The 16,987-nt window shown below is 42.0% G+C and overlaps 1 protein-coding gene across 1 annotated transcript; it reads left to right on the plus strand.

The window, feature by feature from the left end:
- Positions 1-2,267: 2,267 nt before the first annotated feature.
- On the plus strand, positions 2,268-10,817 carry hadhb (hydroxyacyl-CoA dehydrogenase trifunctional multienzyme complex subunit beta). Its single transcript, XM_079215978.1, has 16 exons — positions 2,268-2,319; positions 5,578-5,650; positions 5,984-6,025; positions 6,207-6,303; positions 6,442-6,486; positions 6,717-6,816; positions 6,995-7,082; positions 7,471-7,658; positions 7,785-7,965; positions 8,315-8,436; positions 8,609-8,688; positions 8,783-8,830; positions 9,053-9,140; positions 9,369-9,443; positions 10,044-10,208; positions 10,387-10,817. Exons 2-16 carry the CDS (start codon positions 5,584-5,586, stop codon positions 10,420-10,422), a joined length of 1,422 nt encoding a protein of 473 aa, XP_079072104.1. The 5' UTR covers positions 2,268-2,319; positions 5,578-5,583; the 3' UTR covers positions 10,423-10,817.
- The last annotated feature ends 6,170 nt before the right edge of the window (positions 10,818-16,987 follow it).

The raw sequence follows: 16,987 nt of genomic DNA on the forward strand, positions 1-16,987 counted from the left end.
TTTCCATCATCGCCTGAGGAGCACATCACAGACGATTACAGCAGTGTGAACAACTTAAGCTAAACAAATAGGTAATACAATACAGACACATTATTGTCCAAGCCCTAATAAGCCTACTTGATATCTATACCCAGGGGATGAAGCTGCCAGGCTGCTGGAGATTAAGACCTACTCATCACCTCCGCCAGCTCAGACGGCATCATGGCACAACAGTTTGTTCACCTGCATTATACACAAATGCTTACGCTGTGATTAATCCAGTCACATCTGTCAGTGAGAGACTGAGACAGCAAGTCAAGACTGTCACAAACATAATCTCTCTCCCTCTCTCTGACATGTACGTACTGTCTCATCCATAAACACCGAGATAGACACACACACACACACACACACACACACACACACACACACACACACACACACACACACACACCTTCAGTTTTTGGATCGATGAGTCGCACACCTGCCACATCATCCTTGAGCTCGTAGCTGACGCGTGTTCGAGCTTGATGGAGAGAACAGGAGGACTAGCAGTATTATATTATGCTAATTTCTGCTGGTTTAACATTATCTCTGGGGGAAAGTATGAACACTAAAAATACACTCGGACAGTGTCCTTCTTGCTCAAGGACACCCGGGCATATAGGGAACTGTTGGAAATGGTTGGGCCCAACAATCTGGCCCGCTGCCAGCTGAATGGCAACTTTATAAAAGCCTAAATCTAAGAAGCTTGCAAGCTAGTAAACACGGAAACGATAAGATAAGATAGAACCGTATTTATCCCAAGGGAACTTGTTGTGTAGCAGTGGCAGAAAAATAAAACAATAGAGTTCAAACACTGCCAGAAATGTAAAGAGTTAACGCTAAGTGTCATAAACATAACTGGTTAATATTAAGATGTAACTTCAAAATACACAAGCTCAAAGTGAATAGTAGACAGCAAGGATCATACAAGTGAACAGGTTGAGAAAAAATAAAACGCTATGCATATATGAGAAAAACTGCATTCAACCTGTCTGTTAGAACTCAAGGATACACACATTGTATTTTGAGTCAACCCTGCATGTAAACGTAACTAATCTGACAATGCAAACACAGGCTAAACTGAGCTGAATTTGAGCAAAGATGTTGGAGAAGGGGAAATCGCTTCAGGTATGACATAAACATGTTAAAAATCTTTCACATCCACCCAAACTTAATAATGTCTAAGTTACAGTAAAATGGCCCGCAAAGAGTGTATATTAGATCGACCAATCACTATCAAGCTCCGTTTTACCTGTCAATGATGAAGACATTGCGAGGCAAGAAGGAGGAACGACCCATGATCTACTTTGAGACCCTCAATATAAGATGATATAACATAGAGAAAAACAGCCAATACTCATATTTGACTAACTGGAAACAGAGAATGCCATTTTTGCTTGCTAGATGATTTGAATGATTAGTTAATCAATGATTTAAATTGTTGACGATTATTATTATTATTTTTTTCTTGACTAAATAATTGATTAACAAATTGTTTAAGCAAATGTGATGGAATGTAACCAAGTATACCGTACAATCTTGAGGTACCTGCACTTTACTTGTGTTTTTCCATTTTTATACTTCTAGTCCATTATATTATTGGGGGAAATATTGCAAATTTAACTCCACTACATTAATAATAGCTTTACTTGTTACTTTCCAGATTGATATGATGATATATTTATTTCAGGTTAAGCTATCCAACAATATATAAAGCAATTAAATTAAACACCACATTTTCCGAAATAGGTCATTCTGCGCAACAAGAAGTAGTATTTTGTGTACTTCGAGTATATGTTGATGCTAATACTTTTGTACTTCCACTTAAGTACGACTTTAAATGCATGACTTGAACCAGAATTTGTAGTATTGCTACAGTAAAATATCAGAGCAACTCTCCCACCACTGACCGTGACATGCTAATTACGTCCTCTTTCTCACCTGTTCGCGTCTGAATGAAGTGGATCACACGGTCAACAGTGTCGGAGAAGGACCTCAAATTGCGCTGAAATATTGCCCTATCATAAAATGTTGTTGATTGCGCTCTAATTTCTATCTTTTTATTTGAGAAAAGCTAGATAATTCATTATGACGGTTTAATAATGTACATTCAATTGAGCTCTTAAACACAAGCAGATATGTGACCACTCGTTACTTAACAGTGTTTTTTCTTTCAGGCACTATTTTGGTCAGCTAACCGCTTGGTGGGTCCTTGAGAGCGTAGTTCAGTGCTGTTGAGGCTGGCCGATCGTTTGACAGAGCATAGGTGTCGGCAAAGACATAACTCCAATACAGGTAAGCTTCAGTAGAGCTATCACTAATGAAAACACAATTAGAAAGAGAAAAGCCATGCAGCGAGCTCAGTAAAGGCGTTTATTCACCCCAAGCATGGCGGAATAGATGACAACCGAAAGGGAACGTCAACGTTAGGCTAACAAGTAGCTTTACTAGCTTGAATTTTTGCTTCCAGCTTCATTGTTTCGCTGATCAGATCGTTTTTTTTGTATTGGTGTAAACGTTTCTCTGCAGAACCAAATACCTAATCGACAGTAGGCAGCTTGCAGACAGTTCTGATCCTGTTTGACTCGTGATCCTGTATTTCTGTCTCTGTCATTCGCCTGGAGAGGAATCTAGGTGAAGGTTCAGAGCCCGGGTGTTGGGCTGGATGACCGTCAACTGCTGTGTGACACATTGTCGCACATAATACAACATATAACAGAAGACATATGGTCTCTGTATATTATATATTCATATTCTAGCCGGCCGAGCTCTTCTTTACGTTTTAATATGTATAACGTTGGAACCCCTATTCCTATGTATTATGGGTAAAGGGTGACTACAGACAGAGAGTCTCTTAACAAACTGTGAAAGGTCTTTATTGTGAGTGGGCTGAGTTCAGTGGTGGAAGAAGTACGAGTTTAGTTTAGAAACACCCAGAGGTGTCAAGTAACGAAGTATAAATACTTCGTTACCTTACTTAAGTAGACATTTTGGGTATCTATACTTTACTGGAGTATTTATTTTTCGGACGACTTTTTACTTCTACTCCTTACATTTTCACGCAAATATCTGTACTTTCTGCTCCCTACATTTTAAAAATACCCTCGTTACTATTTCATTTTGGTTTGTTTTCACTCCGGCTTGTCATCTTTCAAAAACACACACACAAAAACCCTCTCCGCCCCGTTGCCCACAGATACGTGCGCGCGCACACAGGTGAGCGCTGAGCACACACACCAGCGGACAGAGAGCGTCGAAAAATATGTCGCGTGAAAAGTAGACCGCTATATCTGCGTTTTTAACGCTCCCAGGGTGAAGATGCAACAGCAGCTCTCATGTGAGGAGCAGCGGAGTTCTCCTCGCACCGGAGCGGCTCTCTGAACCCGGAGCAGCTCTCCTGCTCCAGGTGAAACGAGCCACGGTGCTCGTGTCTTCTACCAACAATGAGCTGCTGGCTTCACATATTACAAAAGTACAAAGTACACGGATATACAACAAAGTCATTAATAAATACATGGACAAATGCCTGTACTTTCGGGTAAATGGTTACGGTACGCCGTTAACAGGTTACGCTTGCGCATGCGCGATTTGACGCGTCGCCGTGACCTCGTCTTTTCCTGCTGTTGCGTTTCTCAAAATAAAAAAACAGATCTAAGCTCAATATTGAGCATGAATTGAGAGAGGCCGTATCAAATCTACAACCCTGTTTATAACATATGTGTCGAGGAAAGCAGGTCACTGCAGCCACTAATACTGATACAACCTGATGGCTCACATATCTGCACTCATTCTGTTTTGTTTGGCAAAAAACATTTAAAGCTTATTGTTTTCCACAATGAGCTATTTAGTAGTAACTAAATATGAGTAATTTTTTGCACAGATAGAACTTACACAAAACATTGTCTGATGGGGCAATCTGATTTACTTGAAAGTGATTGCAATTTTCTTTATTCTGTTATTTATAAAAGCACAGATGAGTCACACAATTATGTTATTTACAGAAAAAGTTTGAGAACCACAGCCTTAAGTGTTTGTGTCGGAGTCGCCGCACTATTACAATACTTATAGGCAACTAGTTATCATGTTTTCCGCTCCATGAAACGCATGTTAATGCTCAGTAGTACACATATGGTACTTTAATGTATTTGCATTGTAATAAAATGTGATCATTTTAAATGGGCATATATGCAGCTGAAACGGGTAGCCTAGTGCATCCCACATTTTTCAACATAACATTTTAAAACATTATAGTCATTGTGGCCTTTATAAAAATGATTGTTTTGGGGGAGGTGGGGTAGTGCACTATAGGCCACTATAGACGCGGTTTAAGAGTTTGTCCTTAATGGGAAAAAAACATTCCCCTTACATTACTTTTACTTATTATACTTTTAAGTAGTTTTTATACCAGTACTTTTACTTAAGTAAAAAGCTTGAGATGATACTTCAACTTTTACAGAAGTATTTTTAAACCCTAGTATCTATACTTCTACTTGAGTAATGAATGTGAATACTTTTGACACCTCTGGAAACACCACAGTCTAAGAATATTAAAATAAAAATACAGATCCTTTAGAAATGATTACAGAAGTGTTATCAGAAAAATGCCACAAAAGAAATACAAAAAGTACTCATTATGCAAAATGGTTCCTTTCACAGTGTTATGTCATTATATACATTATATTACTTTAGTTTTCCTTACTAACGTATACATATAAGAGCATTTTAATGTTCCAGTTTTTCATTGTGGAGCTAATGTTATGTGCTTCTACTGAGTAGATTGGTAGCATAGTACTGCATCATATCCTACAGCATAACGCATATCACACTGTTTCTTATTTATGTACATATGAACAATACGTGTTCAAACTCTGTCCTTCCATGTACTTTGTTACAGTATCTCGATATAATTGATAGATTCAATATTTATTTTTTATTCCACAGGAAAATATTTACACAACAATGAGGGCACAAAATATGAGATTTTTATTAAAAGGTGTGTGTGTCAAATCCCTGTCCGAGAGAAGGGACCGGTGTATCGATACAGTGGAAAATAAGGATGGAAACTATTTTAGATATTTAGTATCTATATATCAATACTTTGATATTTGTGGTAGCACTAGTCTCTCTTTGCCAGCTGTTATTCTCTCAACACTGCAAATATGGGGGGGATGACTGTTTATTGTGTCTCGTGTGATTCAGACTTAAAGCCAGCCAGGTGACCTTTTGCCTACAGAGTTAGATCCTTGTGTTACATGAGAGGCTTTGTAGTGTAGTTGTATCACTCTCCAGCAGGGATGCCACCTCTTGTACACTTGCAATGGAAGAACATTTATACCCTCACTGATATACATGAGGTCTACATATTGTAATTATTTCATTAGTTTGCAGTCCAGTTTAAGTATCCTTTTTTTTCTGCTTGAGAAAAACAATACTATTAAATCAGAAAGTATTACAATAAAACAAAATGTTCTGAATGTTATGCAAGGCCATTTTTTAAAATCAGCATTCAGTTTAAAACTTTGCTACTAACAATCACCGTTTCCTACTCCACAGAACATAATGGCTTCGATGTTGCTGAACACAATGCGGGGCGGCTCTGTCAGGCCTTCATGGGCAGTACAGCTGGGTAAGTTTGTTTCACAGATGAACATATTCCAATGCATGTCAAAGCAATAGGTAAATGTACCAAACAAGAGAATGGAGTCAACAATGCAAGATTCTTTTTTTGATTTGTCATTATGAATACACAGTATGTCAGTATTTATATTATCTAATGCCATATTAGTACCTTTACTCTAATTGGTGATCAAACACCTGTTGCTTTAAATGCATGCTGCTCCAACAGTGTTATCTGCTCATGTCATTGTATATTATATACTGTTCGTCATTGGAGGTGTTTGCTGAAATATTTTAAGTGACATGATTGAGGATGAGAAACGTTTTTCTATGTGTGTCTCAGGGGCACGCTCTCTCAGTACGACGGCCCAGCTTCATGCTCACGGTAAGTCTTTACTCTCAAGCTATAGTCTTAGTAGTGGACATCACACTGTTTTCAAATGAGCTGAACATTGTAAGACTCCAGAACCTAAAACTATCTCGAGATGATGCTCATGATTGATTCCTCAGGTCAGCTCATCTCTATCAGAGTCTTACTGGCTGTCACTGCCTTACTTTGCTTTCAGTTCAGACAAAGAGCAAGAAGACACTGGCTCGGCCTGGTGTGAAGAACGTCGTTCTGGTGGAAGGAGTTCGAACCCCTTTCCTGCTGTCTGGAACCACGTACGTCTTGGCTTTCTTCTTATTAGCAAGTGCACTGGCTGGAGTCTCTGGCCACCATACCTTCAGGAAGAAGGAACGCCTGTAGTCTAATAATTTTTACATTTTTAATCTAAAACGTTTCTGTTTTTTTGTTGACAGATATACAGACCTAATGCCCCATGACTTGGCCAGAGCAGCTATGCAGTAAGTGTGTCCTTATGTTTTGTTATTTCTGTGAATGGTGTGTGATTACACAAACAGCTTCACCATCAGTCAGAGTTTTTATTAACACAATAAAGCACGCTTTTTGTCTACCTCCATTCTGTATTGCTGCAAGCCTGTTTCCCAAACTCTCAGAATCTTTATGGTGAAAAGAAAGGTTTTTTTTTTTTGTCCTACCGTGATTTGAAAATGTTCCGTTTTTATTTTCCTAGGGGTCTGCTGCAGAGGACGGGTTTATCCAAAGATGCTATAGACTACATTATCTATGGAACAGTCATCCAGGAGGTCAAAACCAGCAATGTGGCCAGAGAGGTATTATCACAGCCACAAAGTGGTTATCGTATCTGGAGCTTCACATGCTTTGCACATGTTTTACGTACTCTCTCTTTAAGCTTCGATCCTGAGACATAATGTTCACCAAAGGAGCGTTTTTCAGCGTCTGTCCTGTGCATCTTCTTCATTATTATATTTTTTTTTACTGTGATTTCAGGCAGCACTGGGTGCAGGCTTCTCTGACAAGATCCCAGCTCACACCGTCACCATGGCCTGCATCTCCTCCAACGTAGCAATGACCTCAGGTAGGTCAGGGAAATAAATCTCCACACCAAGCCTCTTCCATTTGACATGTGCTATATATATTATGGGATTTTTTTTTTTTGACTCTCAAAGGAAACTGAACTACTTAGTCTGACATTATAGCTGCAGAAAAACAAACTGATATTTTATGTTATCAATATGTAACAAAAATACATTTAAATGTTTAAAAAGAAACACACCAAAACATCTGAGCATGTTTAAGACAAGCAATCATTACAAAAAAAAGTCACAGCAGGAAGCTGAGATCAGATGTGTGTTCTGGCATTACATTAAGAACGCTTGGGACAGAAACAAGGATGTACATGTTGGTTTGTTTGTTTTTCTTTGTTTGAACTTTGTTTGTCTCTCCCTCCACCCTCCTTCTTCCAGGTGTCGGTCTGATTGCTGCAGGCCAGTGTGACTCCATTGTTGCAGGAGGAGTGGAGTTCATGTCTGATGTTCCTATCCGCCACAGCCGTAAGATGAGGAAGACCATGCTGTCCCTCAACAAGGCGAAGACCCTCGGCCAAAGGCTGGGTCTGATTGGCAGCATCCGAATGGCACATCTCGCCCCAGAGGTATATATTCACTTCAAATCTAGCACCTCTTTCATTTTGCTAAATGTATTCTCCTGCACCTTTTGACTTGCACTATAGAATTTCTTCCTGTAACATTTTAGTGTGTGTGTGTGTGTGTATGTTTAGCTTCCTGCTGTGGCGGAGTTCTCCACGGCTGAAACGATGGGCCACAGTGCCGATCGTCTGGCTGCTGCGTTCGGGGTCTCCAGAGTGGAGCAGGATGAGTTCGCCGTGCGATCACACACTCTGGCCCAAAAGGCCCAGGACGGCGGTCTGCTGCAGGACGTCATCTCCTTTAAAGTGCCAGGTAACACACATATTTTGTGTAAGAAATGCATAAGATTGCAGTTGCAATAACTGTATTGCTGCCATGTTTTACATATATCGGGAGGGCTCCAATGCAGAAAGGTGGTAATCCAATCGGACACATCTGGTAAATAAGATGTTGTCACGTTGGCACCACCAGCCAGTTACAGTACTCCAATACAGGACGGGTAGTGCCATGATTTTATTACTATATAGAGTTTCTTTACTTTACTGAAAAATTATACATACAGTTCAATTATAAAGTATTGCTTCTTAGAAAACCTGAAGTGTTTTTATCTATAAATTATTTTATGATTTACATGATGAGTGTATATTTTTGTCTTCACCAGGTCGGGATATTGTGTCCAAGGACAACGGCATCCGCGTATCCACCATGGAGCAAATGGGCAAACTAAAGGCCGCCTTTATTAAACCTCACGGCACAGTCACCGCCGCCAACTCCTCCTTCCTGGTAAACACACACACACACACACACTGTCTCTGTGTGTACTTTTGGTCCACCTGTGAAACAAATTGTATAGGTCTCTTCAAATGATCTCCCATGATTGCCTTTCAACTGCATTGCCACGACTCCTAAACGACCCGGACATTAAATGAGCTGCTTTGTGTGCACGTGTCCTCAGACTGACGGTGCCTCTGCTGTGCTCATCATGTCTGAAGAGAAAGCTTTGGCGATGGGTTACAAGCCCAAAGCGTACCTCAGGTACCTGCACCCTCTCCGTTTGTTAGAGCCGCCTCAATTTCCCCCGACGATGCTCTTTCAGATGTGCTGATCATATTGTGTTTGCATCCTGCAGAGACTTTGTCTACGTGTCCCAGGACCCCAAAGATCAGCTGCTTTTGGGGTGAGTCCCGCGGTGTCGTATGATTGAGTAGAAATGTCAACTCGCTTATTTCACTTGAAGTATCTATCAAGGGATTCTCATGTAATGTGTGACGGAATTGTACTAGCTGACCGTGTGTGTGTTTTAACCTACTTTTACGTTTGTGTCTGTAGGCAAAGAAAAGTTAAATTTTGAGGTGGATTGCTAACAGTGTGACTCTGTGCCCTGTTTTAACTCTTGCAGGCCAACGTACGGCACACCCAAGGTCTTGGAACGGGCCGGCTTGACCATGAGTGACATTGATGTCTTTGAGTTCCACGAGGCATTCGCAGTAAGTTGGAGGGGGAAAAAAACGATATGAGCTTTTGTAGCAGCGGGTTTCCTGTTAATTGCCAGGATATTTTAAGTTGCAGATAAGCATCGGTCAACTAGAATCTCATGAACGTCAAAGTTGGAGCACAATTTTAGTCTAGTTAATGTCCATGCACTTTTGAATCGGTATAAATCGATGTGTCTGGTATCTATGGTAAATCTGTGGATGTATTTCTGTGTTTTCCAGGGCCAGATAATGGCAAATCTGAAGGCTATGGACTCAGATTGGTTTGGCCAGACATACTTGGGCAAGAAATCAAAGGTAAAGATGGGTATACTATATAAATACCTGTTTATTTTTTTTTTGTGAAGACAATCTGTCTTTTAAACATCCTCTCATCTTATCAAACTCAGGGGGAAACAAATGCTGATTTTCTCTTTGTAGTTTTAGTAGTTGACACCTCCACGTTGTCTCTTTATGTGAAATGTTTTAATGTTTTGCTTTCTTTAATTTTTTCTATTTTAAGTAATTTGTGTTTTTATGTGGTGAAACTATGACTTGGCTAGGAAACCCTTGACAATGAGAATCAAAATCGAGATGTGATTATCCAGCTAAATACAGATTAAATTAAATAGTATATGAACATCAATTAGATATTATAAATCTTTGCTTAGTTTTATATACTGTACATAATTATGTTTTTAAATTGTACAGATGCAAATTAGGCAACTCATTTCATAAATTAGGTCAAGAGATGAATGCAAAGCAATTTGTAAGGAAATCCTAAAATAAGTAGAGAAGTAGTTTTCAATTATTCACCTGACCTTTTAACCTTGGCAGTCAGTTTCTAGCCCCCAGCTCTCTGGATGCTAAATTTGGAAATGCTGGTGTGAATATCAACCCTAACCACTGTGTGTGTAGGTGGGAACTCCTCCCATGGAGAAGTTCAACCTGTGGGGAGGCTCTCTGTCTTTGGGTCATCCCTTCGGCGCCACAGGCTGCAGGCTGGTAACCACAGTGGCTCACCGGCTGCAGAAGGAGGGAGGCCAGTACGGCCTGGTGGCGGCTTGTGCTGCTGGAGGACAGGTAATTACTGTGTATGAGACCGCAGAGTCACACGGACCACACAATGTTAAAAGTTTGTTTGGTGATTCCAATGCGGATTTTAACATTTTCCACCTGGGGAAACTCGGATATTGATCAAAATAATCTTTCCCATTCTGTTTGTTTTTCCTGACGAGCGTGTTTTCTTGTGTGTTTCTAGGGTCATGCCATGGTGATCGAGGCCTACCCGCAGTAAAACGGCACCTGATCTTCAGGTTCATTGTGACAGCTACACACAAACACACACACTAAAATCCGGACAACAGAGTGTACATACTAGCGCCACTTTGCCTTTATCAGAGAAGAGTTGGATACAGTATGAGAGTGTGTTTTAGGAATCTTGTGTAAATTCAACTTCGCCAAGAAGCTGTTAAATTACAGCAGAATGTTGTCGAGAAAGGTAGCGGATGATTTGTGGACTGCGAGGTTCATCATGTCAGCGTTGTCACTGAGTCGAATGTAACATAGCAAAGTTTAAGCACTCAGAGGAGAGACAGTGATCCTAATGTTTATATATGCTGTAATAATATTTTTTTTTTCTTACGAACTGTTGGAATTAAAGAGTGTGATGATAAAATCACTTGACACTCATTTCTGGGTCTGCTATTCTTTCTTGCCTCTTGTGTAATCAGACACGGTTAATTGTATTATTCACATCGGAGCTTTGTAGTTATTAGGAACAGAAATGGGCTCCAGCTTTTAAAATGTGAATATAGTATGTTTATTCTTCTGTTAATATCCTTGGGTTTTGGACTTTTGCGCCAGGCCATTTGAAGAAATTTACATTTGTACAATTTGCCGACACATCTGCACAAACATACAAATTAATGTATAAATGAGATACGGCAGAGAGAGAGAGTGACGTTATTGTGATGGGCTTTTTTTCACTATGCTATTTCACTTTATAGACGAAACCATTAATCAGGAAATCATTGGCAGATTACGTGAAACAATCATTCTAATATTCTGATGTGGAAAAACAAATACTTTAAAGCCCATAAAAACACGATTTGATCAGATTTGGCAATATTAGTTAACAACCCTGCAACTGTCATCACTAGTTTTCTCCTAGATGAGCCCCGCCTACATTAAACCAGTGAGAGGAACAAAGACAAACATGTGAAATAAACCAAATCTTTAAGATTTGTTTGTGCTCATGATAGGCTTATGATAGGAGCTTTAACCTATTCTCATGAATACAAATATTTTGCATAAATAGCTGGGTTATAGACCTTACCCCGATACTTAGTCGGGCCTTCACGTGTACATTTAAGTAGTTCTGTTTCCAGTAATCAAGCTCTGCCTGAATTGTTGGTGTACAAAACCCAGCCGTTGGGTGCTATTGCATTGTCTCTGTCTTTAAACTCTGCTCTGATTGATGCATGGACAACAACTTCAAGTGCTGTTGATGGGACATGTTTAATTCAGCAGGGACTGGGACTATTGCGGGGGAAAAGATCAATGTATAGAAAGCTTTGTGCTTCAGATAACAACAACAATGAATTTGGGCAAAGGGGGGTGTATACCAGTCTACTCTTCTCTTTTTTTTAAACTGATTTAAAAAATTTGCATTTCCAAAATATTTTTCCCCATGTATATGCATCCCGGCCTCTTTACCGAGACGTGTCACAGCAGTAGACCCACTGTGGATCCCTGCGCGCTTAATTGATGGTGAATATTGCTGTCTGCGTCTGACGAGACGACTGATGTTAATGAGGAGGTAAAGAGGGGCGCGCGCGCGCTTCCTGGTGATTTTAAAACGAATTTGGGAATACGGCTGCTACTTAAAAGTTCAGCTTGCAGTGGTGTCTTCTTGATATGTGGTGTTCATATTGTGCACACACACACACACACACACACACAAACACCCGCTAAAGTGTTTGTGTAATTGACAGCGGATGGGTAAATGTATATCAACACTTTGCCTCTTTTCTGCTTTGGTGTGTACGATCCCCTCAGCGCTCAGCGGGGGACGTGCACACACGCACGCGCGCGCGCAGGTTGGGAGGGCTTGTTAACATAACTTCAGTCAGACACTTCCGTTTAAAATGTATTTAAAGATTTAATTCTTCCAGTTTAAGGACTCCTTGACTCTGAGCGGGAAGAGTTGATTAATGCAGCCGAGCCTGTCACGCGGGCTACAGGCGGAGGGAATAAAACCAATGTTTTACTGCCAAGGCAAAACGGAGCTCGAATGTAAATAGCGGGGAGAGAGACAGAGAGAGTTTTTTTTTTTCTTTCTGTGTTTTTAAAGCTTCAAAACCGCCTCAACCCTGCGAGACACCGGAGACACGCAGACACACACCGACATAGCGGGCCGCCTCCCTGCCTCTCCCAGCCTCAGCGGGGCTTTGATCAGACGGAACCTTTTATGGGGAATGACTGGCGAATGCACCCGCTGCTGTCACTACAAATCTACCTCACCGCGCGCGCGGGGAAGCGGGGAGGGGAAGAAGGAGCTGGGTACGGGGGGTGAGGGAGGAGGAGGGGAGGGGTGGAGAGAGAGTCGGCGGGTGTGCGGCGGTGTCTTTCATCTCGTCCTAGCCGGCTCACGCGGGGCGGCACCTGCTGAAAGCTGCACTTGACTCGCGCTCCCTCGACCTGCGCGTGCGCTCAGTGTGCGCGCGCGCTTGTGCGTGTTTGTGTGTGTGATGTTAAACAAGTTTCAATGCACTGTAAAGTAATGCACCGTGATGAATAGACTATAGGGGACTTCAGGGTTTGTCTTCCCCGTCCTATTTATAGAGAGGAAGTCACTAGAAAGATCGATCGATTGAATGATGGCTCCACTTATACTGAGCTGAAAGCCCAATCTGTATAAACTTTACATCCTGCCTCCAACATGTCTTATGGGCCTGTGACTAAACACTTCCAGTAAGGCTTGAAGACAGTATATGGCAGTCTTTAGTGGAAGTCATTATGAAACTATAAAACAACAATGAATGAAAACAACAGCTTCCATGACTGGTTGAATGAATTAGCGGCCTGCAATACCTCAAATTAGTAACATTGTCCCTCATTTATGTTTCGGCTTATCACCAAATAAACAGTTTGCCATTTTGGGGGAATAAGCATATGCCCCTTTATTTCCACAGCAGAATATTACATTATATATTAGATCATCAGCAATTAACTTCAGCAAGTATACTGTAGTAGTATCAGACACCTACTAGGCTATAATAGCATTCATAAAAACGGCTGGAACAACTAAACTAAACTAAACGCTCCAACAGCATTCAGGGAGTAGATAAAGATACCTGTCAATATTGACTTAATACAGCTTCCACAAATAACGTATCAATGTCAGTCAAACTTTTATGGAACTGTGACACAAGCAGTTGCAGGAGCAACTTTGTAGCAACTTTTTTTTTTAAAGTCCTGTCAATCATTTCGGGAGTGATAGCAGGGTTTTGATTTGTTTTTTTTTGTCTCATAATCTGATTGTATTATCAATTTGTTTGAACATATGCATCAATTCCTCTATCTGGCTCTTAGCTCCCTGAATCCCTTGGGGTCCTCGGAGGTGTCCCTCGTTGTAATACTGCTTCTTTGACCTTTGCTGACCTGATCTGGAACATTAACCCCTTGAAAACTGTGGAGCCCATATATGGCAGATATTGCTATAAAAACTGTATAATTCACTTCTTCATTTACTCATAACCAGTAACATACTGATATTTACACATCTGAACACACAACTCACATTATACTCTTTTATTATAACACAACAATTATTAAAATAACCCTATTGGTTGCAGAGATATACCTTTTTTAGTTTGGGTATGCAATTTTTGAGCAGAGGCCTAAACATAGGTGGGTTAGCCCAGCACCATTTTAGTCAGATCACATTTAATTGTCACTTGAAGTTTTTTAGCAAGCAGGACGTGCACCTGAGCATGAGCGGGTGAAGTGACATCACTCAAAATGTTGACCAAGGCAATGGCAGAACTCTGTTTGTGTGACTGTGTGCGCGTGGAGCTTCATCTGTTCAGCCTGCTTCCCGGCTACCGATCTTCACACTTTGTCTCAAATTCAGATTTGCTTTGGAGAGAGAGAGTGATGCCGAACAGGTTTCCATACTGCCTACTTACTGTACAAGTGTCACAATAAGTGCGAGTGGGTGCGTGTGATGTAAAAAGTTTTGGTATCGACTGTACAAGTGACAGAGCTCTGCCACCGTTAGCGAGAGAGAGTGAGAGTGTGTGCAACTTTTAATAAGTGTCGGAGCTCCACTATGTGTTTTTTGGAGGCAGATAATATGGAACCAGTTTAAATCAAGATAGTCGAAGGCGTTATATGTAAATGCATGTGCAGGAAGAGAACTACAACGTTGTGAACAAACGGAAAATGACTAAACCAGCTGAAGGGACTGCTTTATCGAATTAAAACAAACAAATAAAAACAAGTGGTAGTCAACACATTTTTTTTTTTTAGGGTTAATCATTAAAAAGAAAATCATTGTTTAAAACATCAGAAAATTGTTGTCAAAGCTTTCTTGCAGCCATCTACCCCATAATGGGAACTGCTCAGTGCTCAGTATCTGAACAGGTTGGTCCAGGTTTTATGGACATCTTGAGAGGAGTTTGGAGATCATCTCGGAAATGTTTCATTTGTGGTCCAATCTTTTCATCAAAGCTATTTTATGATTGCCTTCCACTTCCCTGTGATGTGCTTACAATTATATGCTCCAAGGCCACGCTTCTGCGTACGCTCGATTCGGCGACATCTTTCTTGCTGTCTGGGCCTCTTCCCCGCCTCTGGAAACAGCCGAGCTAATCCTAATGCACACAAACACACCTTTTTCTTCAATATCGTCTTCAACTCAAGACTCGACAAAATCCTGAGACATTAAACAGACGCTTCAGTTCCCAGCAGTTGCAGCCAGTGCAGTGAGATGTGGTGAACTACCAATGTTGATCTGATCGGGGACCTGTGTGCTTAAGACGGTGTATCCTTGTGGATTCAGGAGGGAACTTTGGCATCCTCAGCAACACACACACACACACACACACACACACACATATATCTCGACGTCTGTTGGTTGTACACCGACTATACACAGGTAGATGGCAGAGGCTGTGTGTGGAGCAAGTGGATTATGAGGAACGGTAATTGGCTGTCCAGAGAAGCTGCCCGTGTATATCTGTGTGTGTGTGAGTGTGTGCGCTCTCTGTCCGGAGTTCATCATGTTCTCATAACGGTCAGTTAGGGTTGTCCGCCAGGCTCGATCTCCTGTCGGGGTTGTAAATGTTATTGATCAAACGCATACGCCGTATCCATAACTAGAGCTGAGACACTGTCTTCTCACACACACACACACACACGCACACACACGCACACACACACACACACACACACACACACACACACAACACACACACACTAGAGTACGACTCATTAGGAGCCGTACACACTCATACACATATCCTCATTAACACTCCCGAGTCATACACACTAAACATCCATACACACACACACTGACTGATTTAGTTGAGTGAGATGGGGGGGGGGGGGGGCACAAAATGTGGACATGAATGGTGTGTGTGTGTGTGTGTGTGTGTGTGTGTGTGTGTGTGTGTGTGTGTGTGTGTGTGTGTGTGTGTGAGAGAGTGTGCATGGACAAGTGTGTTTGTGTCTGTATCGAGCGTGACATTTGTGTCGGTGTGCGGTTGCGCACACAGCAGTGTGTATCTCAAGGTGTGTGTGTGCGTGTGTGTATGTGTATGGCGCGTGTCAGAGTCTGTCAGCCCCGGCGTCTCGTGTCAGGGCGAGAGGCGAGACATTAACAGCTTCTGTCATTCTGCTGACAAAATGGTGGCAGAAGATTTCCCATGGTGCCCTGATGACTGCTGGCGTTTGTCAACAAGCCCTGTCACCGCGGCAATGAGGGGAAGGTGGTGGTGGTGGTGGTGGAGGGGGTTAGTGACAGGCCCCGGACCCGTTCCCATGAGCACCAGAGAAAGAGAGAGGGTTTTGTGTGCGTGAATGTGTGTGTATACGTCAACGTGTGTATGTGTGTGTCGGCGTGTGTTTGTGCGAGTGTGTGTTGGAAGGGGAGAGGGAAATAGGGGGAGGCGGAGGGGAGGGAAGGGTTGTCTCTCAGCAGCTTTCATACATAGACTGCGAAAAAACCAAAATGAGCTGTCACTGCAATTCCCAGGATGCCTTGCTGTTTAGCATAGCAGCAACAGCAGCAGCAGCATGAACGGTGTGTGTGTGTGTGGGCCGGTAAGCTGATAAGCTAACTCTCTCTCTTTCTCTTTCTCTCTCTCTCTCAAACACACTCTCTCACACACACACACACACAAACCTATACACACGCACACAGACTCTCACTCAGATAATTAAGCAGAGCAGAAGCTCCCCCTGACGCGAGGCAGAGCTCATCTGCATTTTGGCCTCCGGCGCGCAGTTAGTAGCAACGCCTGATGGAGGGAGAGAGAGAGAGAGAGAGAGAGAGGGCTAGTGAGGGAGGGATAGAGGTAGAGAGAGAGAGAAAGAGAGAGAGAGAGAGAGAGAGAGAGAGAGAGAGAGAGGGAGGGAGGGAAAGAGAGGGAGAGGGTAAGGAGCCAATTAGCCAGCTGGATGGATGAGTGACTGACAGCACTCTTGACACACTGCGTATCTGGGCTTTTCTGCTGCGCACACACACACACACACACACACACACACACACACACACACACACACACACACACACACACACACACACACACACACACACACACACACCTTCCTTCCCGTCTCTCCTTCCATCCATC

This window comes from Taurulus bubalis (genome assembly GCF_910589615.1).
Source record: "Taurulus bubalis genome assembly, chromosome: 3".
NCBI lineage: Eukaryota > Metazoa > Chordata > Actinopteri > Perciformes > Cottidae > Taurulus > Taurulus bubalis.